The 11,690-nt window shown below is 49.7% G+C and overlaps 1 protein-coding gene across 1 annotated transcript in view; it reads right to left on the bottom strand.

The window, feature by feature from the left end:
• Window positions 1-11,690, bottom strand: part of kiaa1109 (KIAA1109 ortholog) — an 84,961-nt gene that overhangs the window by 60,300 nt on the left and 12,971 nt on the right. Inside the window, exons 6-25 of the mRNA XM_015041703.1 lie at window positions 11,010-11,184; window positions 10,739-10,820; window positions 10,239-10,432; window positions 9,967-10,046; window positions 9,655-9,805; window positions 8,606-8,762; window positions 8,263-8,341; window positions 6,745-6,836; window positions 6,559-6,676; window positions 6,332-6,487; window positions 5,951-6,048; window positions 5,706-5,872; window positions 3,610-3,716; window positions 3,321-3,532; window positions 3,030-3,236; window positions 2,375-2,512; window positions 1,813-1,989; window positions 1,558-1,686; window positions 658-777; window positions 311-585 (exon numbers count right to left, since the gene is read on the bottom strand). Coding sequence (XP_014897189.1) covers window positions 311-585; window positions 658-777; window positions 1,558-1,686; window positions 1,813-1,989; window positions 2,375-2,512; window positions 3,030-3,236; window positions 3,321-3,532; window positions 3,610-3,716; window positions 5,706-5,872; window positions 5,951-6,048; window positions 6,332-6,487; window positions 6,559-6,676; window positions 6,745-6,836; window positions 8,263-8,341; window positions 8,606-8,762; window positions 9,655-9,805; window positions 9,967-10,046; window positions 10,239-10,432; window positions 10,739-10,820; window positions 11,010-11,184 — 2,914 coding nt within the window. The remainder of the gene's footprint in view (window positions 1-310; window positions 586-657; window positions 778-1,557; window positions 1,687-1,812; window positions 1,990-2,374; window positions 2,513-3,029; window positions 3,237-3,320; window positions 3,533-3,609; window positions 3,717-5,705; window positions 5,873-5,950; window positions 6,049-6,331; window positions 6,488-6,558; window positions 6,677-6,744; window positions 6,837-8,262; window positions 8,342-8,605; window positions 8,763-9,654; window positions 9,806-9,966; window positions 10,047-10,238; window positions 10,433-10,738; window positions 10,821-11,009; window positions 11,185-11,690) is intronic.

Below are 11,690 nucleotides of genomic sequence, written 5' to 3'. Positions count from 1 at the left end.
TGTCGTCAGGCTAGCAGTTAGCTTAGCGTAATGGTTCTACATTCAACAGGACTGTTGTCGTCAGGCTAGCAGTTAGCTTAGCGTAATGGTTCTACATTCAACAGGACTGTTGTCGTCAGGCTAGCAGTTAGCTTAGCGTAATGGTTCTACATTCAACAGGACTGTTGTCGTCAGGCTAGCAGTTAGCTTAGCGTAATGGTTCTACATTCAACAGGACTGTTGTCGTCAGGTTAGCAGTTAGCTTAGCATATTGGAGAGCAGTAACAGAAGATAGTTCAGCCTGACCCTAAACAGGAAGTCGACTGCTGACCTTCTGGTCTGTGCGTCGTGCAGCTCCAGGAAGTGTCTCTGGACGTCACACTTGGCCGGGTGGTCGGCCGCCAGCGCGATGTCGGCCGTGATGAGGTTCAGGTTGACCGAGCCCGCCTCTAGCCAGATGGAGCGGCGCAGCAGGGGAGGCTGCCCCTGACCCGGCTGCTGCTGCTCGATGTACTGCCGCATGTTGACGTCCTGCACCACGGCACTGATGCCTTCCCCCACCGCCTGGTTGTGCAGGTTGCAGGTGGCGACCCGGACCGCGCCCGTCTGGAGAAATGAGAGTCGGAGTGAATTCGGTGAATTCGGTGGCGCGACCGTGGCGCACTGGGCGCTCCCTACCTTGACGCTGGCGGCGCAGCCGTGCTCCACGACGAACAGGTCGACCCCGTCCAGCGCCAGACGGGTCATGGTGTACTTCAGCTCCTCGGAGGTGCGGCAGTGGCCGGGCAGGTGGCCCAGCTGAAACATCGACAGCTTCGGATCAGCCGTCACACTAATGAGGCGCCCGCTTTTAAAAATATCTCTGTTCTCATCGGCTGGCTGCCTGTTGGCATGGCAACTCAAGAGATACGTTTCTGCCCCAATCGTGTGCGTTCCTCACAGAGACGATCCGACCGTCAGCTAATCTCAACAACAAGAACCTTCAGAGTTTAAGGGAAAGTTTAACAGAGAGGTGCAGAGCTCTGGAAAAGACAGTACACCATCCTTCAAAGCCAAACCCCCAGCAGTGTCTGTGCGCTGATGTAATGCTTCATTTAGCAATGTGGCTAACTTCAAAAACATTTAGCGCAGTTAGCTTTCCCTAAATATGTTTTCCCGCATAATTTTAATCACTAATTTACTTGGTTGTTGTGTGACCTTTCAGTTGAACAAAGTGATCGACCGTTAAGGAGTTAGCCATTTATATTCATGCTCTTATTTTGCATAGTGTTTAGCTGTGCTAAATACTATGTTAATATAGTGCATCAGCGTTAGCTTCAGCTAAATACCTGGTTATTACCAGTTTAGCTAGCTGTGCCACCACCGCACACCATCATTTATTAAACAGATGAAAAACTAAGTACATGCCTGAAGCCCAGTCATTTGCTGTAGCATTTCATCATACTGTGCCGATCAGAGCGTCAATGTACAGCTAGCATGAGTCCATTTGGACAGAGCAGTCTGACAGCTTCATTATGTTTCATAAATATCGTGGACTCTTCAGGTAATCATTCAGAGGGGTGTACTTTCTTTCTGTACCTTGTCAGCACAGATGCGGCGGTCCACGCCGTGCTGGCAGATGATGGAGGGTTTGGGTTGCTCCAGCTGGAACTCCCTGGAAACCACGTGGAAAACGAACGTCTCTGCCCACTCAACCATGCTAGCCAGCTAATGGGGACAAAGCCAGAGACGTTAGCGCTCACTGCTAACCATTTCACAGAATAATACAGAAAATCCCAAGAAATCCAGTTCTGAATGTGAGAAACTGATTCATAGGGAGGTGAAGACGCCCACCTGAGGAACGGTGACCCTGCCGGTCAGCGCCCCGGCCTGCATGTCGATGAGCCACGCGTATTCCAGCGTGTCGCTGCCCAGAGGGAGGCCCTGAGCCGAAAACATGGCATGCGCCCTCATCTGCAGCCCGGACAGACTCAGGTGTCCGTCTCTCAGCACGCCGTCCGCCGTGGGGCGCTGAGGAGGAACCAGCAGCCAAACGTCACTTTCAGAGCCCTGAAGGAGAGTCCCGTCCTCCTCAGACGGTTCTCACATCACACTGATAAAAGCTCAGGACACCAGAGCCTCTGCCCAAAGCCTGTCTGAAAACTGTAATGGTTTTAATGGCTTCTTGCTCTCTGAGCGGCCTTCCAGCCCAGGCTGGCACAGTTACACCAGAAAAACGTCGTAGCATTAATAGGATAAAGACATAAAGTTACCACAGAATGAGGTTGTAAAGTTACTCAGATAAGTCTGGAATAATTCCAGTATAAGGTTGGAAATGAAGCTGTCAGTTCATCTGTTCTCTGCATTTCAGTTTCATTCATTTCGGTTCGTTCTTCCCTCCTGTCTGATCAGGTACCTGGTAGTTGTCGCCGACGAAGATGTGAATGGGCGACAGGATCATCTGCAGCATGGTCTCCTTGTAGCCCTTCTTCATCTCGAAGCAGAGGCGCTCCAGGAAGCCGGACGGGCCCTCTGGTCCTTCACTGCTGCAGTGCTGCAGGAGCGAACCGGGTTACTCAGAACCGACCACAGCAGTTTAACACGGCTGAAAACCTCATCACGATACAACGATTCATATCAGTCGATTGTTGTTGATTGATTTTTAGTTTTATACATCTGAAACCTCCCAGACTGAAGACATGTCTTTGCTTCATGTTTTTGTTTTTCAGCAGTTTTGAGGCGAAGAACTGAAACCTGAAACTGCTGCAAGTTACTCAGCAGGTTGTTGCTAGGCAACCACAGAGTGAGAGTTGATGCTACCCAGCTAGCTTAGCTTGCTGAGAGCGGCTAAAGCCTTTCCTCTGCCTACATCTCCCAGAATGCTGTGCGGTTTTGGATCAGAGTTCAGTTAAATTACTGAATATTTTATCACACATATACATCTGGCATATTGATCCCATATCTATGGATGGTTATTGATCTTTGATCCAACATGTGTTCTGCTGCCATGTTTGTTTTTGTTTTAGCTTCCTGTGGATCCCAACCGGACAGAACCGTGCGACCCGGCTCACCACTGGCAGCCGGCCGTGGACCTTGTAGAGGTTGATCAGTACGGTGATATCCCAGGGCCGCAGGTCCAGGGGGTGGCTGTGATCGACGTCCTCCACGCCAGGAGACGAAGAGTAGCCGAGGCCCAACGACGTGGCCGAGGACGGCACCGGGCTGGACACAGCCTCTTCAAAGTCCGTGTACATGTCGTCCTCCCCGAAGTAGTTCTCCTGGAGGGGTGGAGGAAGAGGAGGAGGAGGAAGAGTTCAGATCCGAGAGGAAGCCGATGAGTTCAGGTGACCCCAGCTACAGACCTTGATGGCGATGAGGGCGCGCAGCAGAGGCCCGTACAGGAGGATCTGGGAGTCCGGAGACATTTCCATCTCCACCTGCAGCCGGTCGGGTGGCAGGTCTGACGGGTCGGCGGGGAGCCGCACGGACGGCGCGGCGCCGCCGGGGAAACGCGGCGCCGCGCCCTGGTCGGGGGGGCGGATCGCCGACAGCATGGACTCTTCTATCTCTGAGACTACGCAGTGAGGAAGAGGAGGAGGAAGGTCAACAGACGGCAGCAGAACCAGAACCAGAATCAGAACCAGAACCTACACGACTGCTTTAGCTGCTCATCCTCCTTCTGAGGGTAGATGGGATGCCAGGTGTAGTCGATGATGAGCAGGAAGTTTGGGACCCTCCAGCAGTCCACCCAGCCGGCCCTGCACCATGGCAACAGTTACAGCGCCGTCTGTAAACATTCAGGCCACTGCTCCACAGAACAGAAGTATGAGCTAAAGCTGTGCTAACGTCATGCTAAAGCTGTGCTAATTCCGTGCTAAAGCTGTGCTAACGCCATGCTAAAGCTGTGCTAACGCCATGCTAAAGCTGTGCTAACGCCATGCTAACTGTGGCGACAGAGCGCTGACTAAATGCTTTTGTTCCACTAAAAGTGGAATAAAGTCAGAATAACAAAGAAATTGTGGCGTTTTAATAGTACAAAAATAAAGTTGGATTAATATGAGAATGAAGCTGTAAAATTGCAAGAATAAAGTTATAATATTTGAAAAATGGTAAATTATTTTTAGAAGTTGAATGTTTTCTGAAGCTCCACTTTGGTTTTACAAATGGAAAATACTTTCAACACATCAGCATCAGATTATCAGCAGCGCTAAGAAGTTTTACTGGACCAGGAACGACCCAACATGTCGGCCATGTTCAGCCGTCAGGTCGCCAACAGCCGACCTTTGGACTGACAGCAGTTAAACCAAAGGCGACTGGTTTAGCTGCTGCTGACCTGAAGGTCAGAGGGTCACATGACCAGCTTCCACAGCTGGGATTAATCTGCAGATTAATCTGACGTTTTACCCAGCTGATTATTCATGCTGCGCCTCCGGTTTAACACGTCAACGTTCCACACAAAATCAGCAATTACATTACAGAAATCTAAGAGTTTAGAGCGGAAATCTGACCAACATGAACGATGCTTTACGATAACTCATCCATGACTCAGCAAAATGAAGTTTTAGATATTTGATTAAGAAACTGCTGAAATTACCTTCAAGAAATTACACCTGGATCTTCACCAGTTCAATCGTATGAATTTCACCTTTTCAGACATCTTTAATTAGAAGGATTAATCTAATGGTGGCTTCACGGCTCGTTATAATTTCATTGTTTTTCAGTATTTTATTGCAGATGTTATGAGTTAAAACCTCCGTAGATGAACTGACGTTTAGTTATGAACCAGTCAAATATCTGACAACTTATTGTTTCTGCTGTGAAACCGTTAGACCAGAGGTTCCCAAACTGTGGGGCGCGCCCCCTGGGGGGGCGCCGTGCCATTGAAGGGAGGCGCGGGAAGCCGTCTGGATGAAACAAAAAACATGAACACTGTATGCGCTGGGTTTTTACCTTAGAATGGCCAACTCTCTGTTATTCCTGTCAATTTGATGCAGTAGAGGCTGCCACACTTCCCATATCTGTGTCCTCTGTCACTTTTATCAGTTAAAACTGTTTAATCCGTTGTTAACATGTTGTAACCTGTTTTTCCGAGCCGCCTTTAAACACAACATGAGCGCCACGACGCTCGCGCTGGGTTTCCACCTGTGAAGGAGACCTGCTGCTGCTGGGCGGAGCTACAGGTGTGTTAGAATCACGGCAGCAAACCAGCAAAACGCAAAGAACTTTTCTCAGTTTTTCCTCTCCAAACTAACCGACTGAGTTGAGTAAAGCTGTTGAATGCAGGTAACGTTAGCTAAAAGATGACTAGCTAACATCAATACAGAACCTTCAGCTTGTTAACAAGTAGCTTAAGCTACTGGTGTTGTCTGTGTTCAGCTACATTCATTCTGCCCCTCCTTGTTCGTCTGGAGCCGGGCTGAGTATAACAGGGAGTCTCTAAGAATCCCCCCTTCGCTCACACACATCGTTCAACCAGACAGCTTTCTGTAAGCCATAGGGGGCCAGAAAAAGTTTGGAAACCACTGCATTAGATTGTGTTTTGTTTTGAATGCATCCATTCCTCGTTTGTTTTTGTTGCTGTTATTTGGTTAATTATGTTGCAGATCAACACCCTTCCTGCTCTTTGTCAGTCTGTGAGGTTTGTTGTATACACACTAATTGGTGATTAATAAAAAAAGAGACATCTGTCATAGTGGTGATTAAATGCTAAGCTGGCCTGCCATACTGGCTGTCCCAGCATGCCTCACTCTGCTTTGGTGATGTTCCTCCAGCGCGGCTTGCTGGTTTTGGAGGATGGGGCTCCCTCGCCGTCGCCGGGCAGCTTGACACTCTGGTAGTCCTTGGCCAGGGTGAGCAGCGGGTAGCGGCTGGGGTGGCACTCCGGCAGCGACAGCCGCATGTCCGTGTCCTCAGCCTGCAGGAGAGACGCGGTGGCGGCCATGTTCAGAGCTGGACCGATCAGAGCAGAACCAGAGGCTGCAGACGGACTCACCCTCAGGCTGAAGCGGGTGTGGCAGGTGGCGGGGACGAACTCGGTGAAAGGAAGCGTGAAGTCGATGTTGAGCGTCTCGCCGCACGCCGCCAGGTACACTGCAGGTTAACAACGCAATCGATCAGCTGATCGATCAGCTAACCCCACCGGCAAAACCTCAACATCACTCCGCCATCATCAGCAACCTTTAACCAAGTTATCACAGCTAAAGCTGCTGGAACCAGAAGTTTACATACTCCACACACAGAAACGCATTTACTCTCTGAAGCTGAATCTGCGTTTGTTACGATGATACTTTAACTTCCTGCTGATGTCTGACCAGGTTATGGTGATGAGAGCTGCTGAAGGACGGGAACGGTTCATGCAGAGCGGCTTGCTCACCGTTCTCCTGCTGCTTGGTGGAGCAGTCGATCCAGTTGTGCTGGTTTGCCGCCCAAATCATCTCAAACTGGTGGAATAAGATCTTAAACTTCCAGGAATACGGCACAAAGGAGTAGATATCCGGCGCGCTGTCGCTCGCCCAGTCCTTGATCAGATCTGAGTGGACAGAAACAGACTGAGGATCCGGTCTCAGTCATTGTGCGGAAACGCAATCTGGCGCTGCTGACCTGTGAAGAAGTTCTTCTGGGCGTAGATGAAGTGGTACGTGGCTTTGTAGACCTCGATCTCACACTGCCAGGACTGGGGCATGTTCCACACACGGGGGTAGCTGGCGATCACGTGGAACTGCAACACAAAGCTCAGGTCAGCGGGGCGGGGTGGTGCAGTGGGGCAGCGACGGGGCAGCTGCTTACCGCCAGCATCTCGGCCTCCAGCAGCGTCCGGTACTGCATGCTGCTGGTGGTGTCCACGTGCAGCAGCTGCCCTTTGATGGTGGGGGAGTAGCCTGCAGAGAGAGGAGAGTCCTCGTTGTCAGCCTGATGAAGCCAACTCGGTTTGGTTGACCTTTGAGAGTTTGACCTCAACATGATCTGTGGCATAAAGTCCCAGCTGGCAGCCTATCGACCAGCTCTCTGCTTGTGCTTTGACAGCCAATGACGACAACAAAACACACTTCCTCTGGTCCAGACTCGCCTCTCTGCTCTGCTTACAGCTTCCTGTCAATAAGCTCTATTCAGAACCCAGAGGAACATTCGCTCCAAAGGTTACGGCTGCAACGCAGCAGAGCCAGAAAAACTCCTGCAAAAATCTACATGACTGAAACTCACTCATTCTTTACCTATGAAAGCAGGAAGTTTTAATTATCCATGACTTTCTGTTTCCCTGGGGAGTGAAAAAAATGCAACACAGAAGTTCTGAGAACATGTCACAATTAAAAATATTTAAATTTTAAAACTTCACAGCAAACTGAATCCCAGTTAGTCTGTACAAATATATGAGTATTGCAATTAATAATGGCTGCAATAAGATGCATGATGTGACATTTATAAGTTTAACAAGTTTATAAAACCTCCAAAGGCAAAGCTGAGACAGTGCTTCAGCTTTAGAGTGATAGTGCTTTGGTTAGCAGAACTAGCTCCTGATTCCTTTAAATATAGAAATTAATAGTTATTGTATTTTTTATTATCCAACCCTCTTTACTATTAACAAAATTATGAAGAAAAAAATTATCTTTTGTGTAAAAACATCTTGTATGTAGTGCACATCAGTGTGAGTTTGTGGGGGTCAAAGGGCACGCAAAGCCTAAATGTTAATGGTCAGTTTGCCTTTATTTCACGGCTTGGCATTTTTCTGTAGCTAAAAATGAATTGGCGGATTTTGATCCTTTGAGCCTAAAGCCATAGGGGAAATGATTCTTTTCTTTTTTTAAGGAAAATCTGAAGCTACCAGAGTGTGTCCAGCCGCACAGCTGCAGACGTCTGCGCATAGTTCTCAATTTTAACCGTAGGAAAGAGTTTTATACATAAAGCAACTTCCATCCATCTTCTAACACCCTTTGTCTCTAGTGGGGTCGGGAGGGTTGTTGCTGCCTCTCCAGCTAACGTTTTGGGCGAGAGGCGGGGTCACCCTGGACAGGTCGCCAATCTGTCGCAGGGCAACACAGAGACGGACAGACAAACACACATAGGGAGAATTTAGATAGACCAATTAACCTGAGAGGAAGAATCCACCATACAGGGAGAACATGCAGACTCCATGCAGAAAGACCCCGGGCCGGGAATCGAACGCTTCTAGCTGCAAGAAGCCAAACTCTACCCTAACCTTTGCAAATAGCATAAAGGATGAGGTGCTGCTGTTTCTTTAAATCTAACCCGGAGCCATGGAGACGTCTGCTGGCATCGTGGTCGACTGATGTTTCTGCTCCTACTTACCATTCTCTCCCACAGTCATGGGGATGTTGACTTCCAGGTAGGAGCCGGCGCCTACGTTCACATGGATGGCATTGGTTTCCTAGCAACAGCGATGAAGACAGAGCAGAGGAGGAAGACAGCAAACAGAAATGTCTCATTATCACAGACTAAAAATAAAGGAGAGCAGCCTAACCCAAACAGAAAATGCTCAAAGGAGGGAAGAAAAGGACGATCCTGTCAGTTTTGAATATTCCTTTCCCATGGAGGACAGTTTGAAAGAGAATAAAACATGAAGTGATATCAATAACTGATGCATAGAGACAGAACAGCAGGAGGAAGAGGGATCAGAGGGAACCAGAGTCACCCTGTTTTTGGTGAAGAGCAGATCGATGGTGGCGTCAGCGATGATGTTCATGCGAAGCTCGAAGGCTTGGATCTGCCGGGCTTTTCCTGGCTGGGCCACTTCGCTCACCTTCATGGCCTGGTAGTCGGCCGGCAGGAAGAACTTCCAGAGACAGTCCCTGGAAAGGTAAAGGCTATTTTATTTACACAGCACATTTTCAGCAACAAGGTAATACAGAGTGCTTTACAGGAATTAAAAGGAAATACAAACAAAATAACAAACCAAAAGAAAGAGCAAAAGGACAAAAAGCTAATAATGTTGATCTAAAGTAAATTAACTAGATACTCCTGTTCAGGGTTGGTAGTTAAGTATCATCTGGTCTAATCCCTGTTCTGGTTTGGAAAAATAGGAGTCTAAAAAGTAGTTGCTAAGGTAGTTTTTCTGGGTTCCAAGTTCTAATCCCAGTTCTGGGTTGCTAAATAAGAGTAAGAAAGTTTACTCTGGACTTTCTAGAAATGCTCTAAATTTATAAAAGTAAGGAGTACTCCACAGTTTATAAGAAATAATAAAAACTAAATGTTCCTGCTCTTTCCAATTCCTAGGCGGAGGCCGCCACGCCTGGGCGGCTAGAGGGAGGCCGCGAGGCCGGGCCGGCTAGAGGGAGGCCGCCACGCCTGGACGGCTAGGTGAAGGCGCGGGTTCTCTTCTGGTCCTGGGATTAAGACAATTTAAATCTTTACTCCCAGATTTCCTGTCTGTTATTATTTAATGTTTGGGTTAACAAAGTATTTCTAAATTGACTAAATCAGCTCTATGTGCAGAACAGAGAGAAGCGGAAACTCCGATCTTTAAATGTTAAGACGTTCAAATCAAACATTTACAGTCCATAATAGCAACAGATCCAGTCCAGTGCGGCACTATTGCCTAGCAACATAAAGGTCTAGCGTTCAACTCCCAGACCTTTCAGATTAAAACTCAAATTTTAATAACCAGCTGATGGTCGTTATTGCTGCGACTTGATTGTTTCAGCTGCAGCTTTTCTTCGGCCAAGGTGCGTTGGGTTTGCTCACCGCTGGCGGTCGACCCACGGCCCGTAGTTAAAGTCCGTCCCCTTTCCACAGACGATGTCCAGACCCCAACATGGAGGGAGGTCCTGCAGCTTGTCATCCTCGCTACTCATCTCGGCCTCCTCCGACCTGTCCTGCTCCACGGGGACCAGGCCTGCCAAGGGGGACACACGGAGAGACGGAGACACACAGAGAGAGACGGGGACACACACAGAGACGAAAATAAGTCAGTAACTATTTGTCCTCATGAAAGCAGTTAAATCAGATGGTTAATCTGTGGAGGCTCTGGACGGAGCCATGAGTCCAGCAGCATACCGGGTTCATCCTGGTAGTAGTAGATGTCCACGTCGTTGGACTGCATCACCACAAAGCCCTCGCCCATCAGTCTAGGAGGCCTGGAGGACAGATGAAGGTCAACACAAAGGTCGCACTTTGACACAATAAATACAGAAAGAAACACATCTGGGTTAGAAACCTATAGTTCCTGTTTCAGCTGAGAGTTCTGCTTAGAAACCCAGATTAGTTCTAGTCTGCTCAACTACAGCCCAGATTGTGTGAAGCTGAGATATTAATTTCCAGAGACTGACTCGTCGTTCTGCAGGCCCAGGTAGCGTGGACTGGGAACCAGCATGACACGCACGTTCTCTAGCGACCCTTTGATGATGTGCATGAACTGGTCCAGGTGGCTGGACGGCGGCTTGGTGGCGTAGGTCAGGAAGGCGTCCTCGAAGTTCACACACAGCGTCTGAGGCAGGTGGTGGTTCCCAAACGCCAGACGGCCCTACAGGAACCAGATTAAACCCAGATTACACAATATTAAATAAGGTTAAAACAGACTAAACCTGGTTATACCCAGATTAAACCAGGTGAAAACCAGATTTAACCAGGTGAAAACCAAACCAAGTTAAAACCAGATTAACACCAAACCAGACTAACCCAAGGTTAAAACCAGACTAAATCAGATTATAACCAGGTTAAACCAGATTAAAACCAAACCAGACTAAACCCCTTTATACCCATATAAACTGGTATAAACTGGTTGACCGCCCCGTTGCAGCCGCTACAGAACCGCCGGCGGGTCGCTCACTGTGCTGATGTTCAGCTTGATCACTGGGATGAGGGATCGCCATGACGACGACGGCTCAGGACTCTCCGTCTGGACGTTCACACTGCAGGGAGTCGGATTAACAGATTATTGATGAGACTGGAGAGACACTGATCAGAGGGCAAACACTCAAGGAAAGGAAGTGAGGAACCGAGGGAAGGAAGTAAATAAGGAAACTAGGAAAGGAAGGAAGGAAATAAATGAAAGAAGTGAGGAAGGAAGACAGCCTAAGGACATCTTTGCAGGTCCAGACCTGTCCAGGGCGTGTTTCTGGGGCTCCGGGCCCCTCTCCTCGTCCCGCCGGGCGCTCAGCAGCGTGGGCTCCAGGCCGAACGTCTCCTGCAGCCGGGCGTAAAGGTCGGTCCGGTTGTAGACGTGGAACTCGAAGCCGTTCACCGTCACAAACAGCCTCGTCTCCGCTTTGGGATCTGACAGCGAGAAAACAGAAACTGAGGACATCCAGAGGACGCCCAGGGGACACTCTGAGGACGCCCAGGGGACATCCAGAGGACACTCTGAGGACGCCCAGGGGACATCCAGAGGACACTCTGAGGACGCCCAGGGGACATTCTGAGGACACTCTGAGGACGCCCAGGGGACATCCTGAGGACGCCCAGGGGACGCCCAGGGGACATCCAGAGCACACTCTGAGGACACCCAGGGGACATCCAGCGGACGCCCAGGGGACGTCCAGGGGACACCCTGAGAACGCCCAGGGGACGCCCTGAGGACGCCCTGAGGACGCCCAGGGGACACCCAGAGGACGCCCAGGGGACGCCCAGGGGACGCCCAGGGGACGCCCTGAGGACACTCTGAGGACGCCCAGGGGACACCCTGAGGACACCCTGAGGACGCCCAGGGGACACCCAGGGGACGCCCTGAGGACACTCTGAGGACGCCCAGGGGACACCCTGAGGACACCCTGAGGACGCCC

This window comes from Poecilia latipinna, unplaced genomic scaffold, assembly GCF_001443285.1.
Source record: "Poecilia latipinna isolate Pla-1442-1.1 unplaced genomic scaffold, P_latipinna-1.0 Scaffold563, whole genome shotgun sequence".
Taxonomy (NCBI): domain Eukaryota; kingdom Metazoa; phylum Chordata; class Actinopteri; order Cyprinodontiformes; family Poeciliidae; genus Poecilia; species Poecilia latipinna.
Note: the sequence above shows the minus strand (reverse complement) of the source record. Positions and strands in the feature narration are given on the sequence as shown.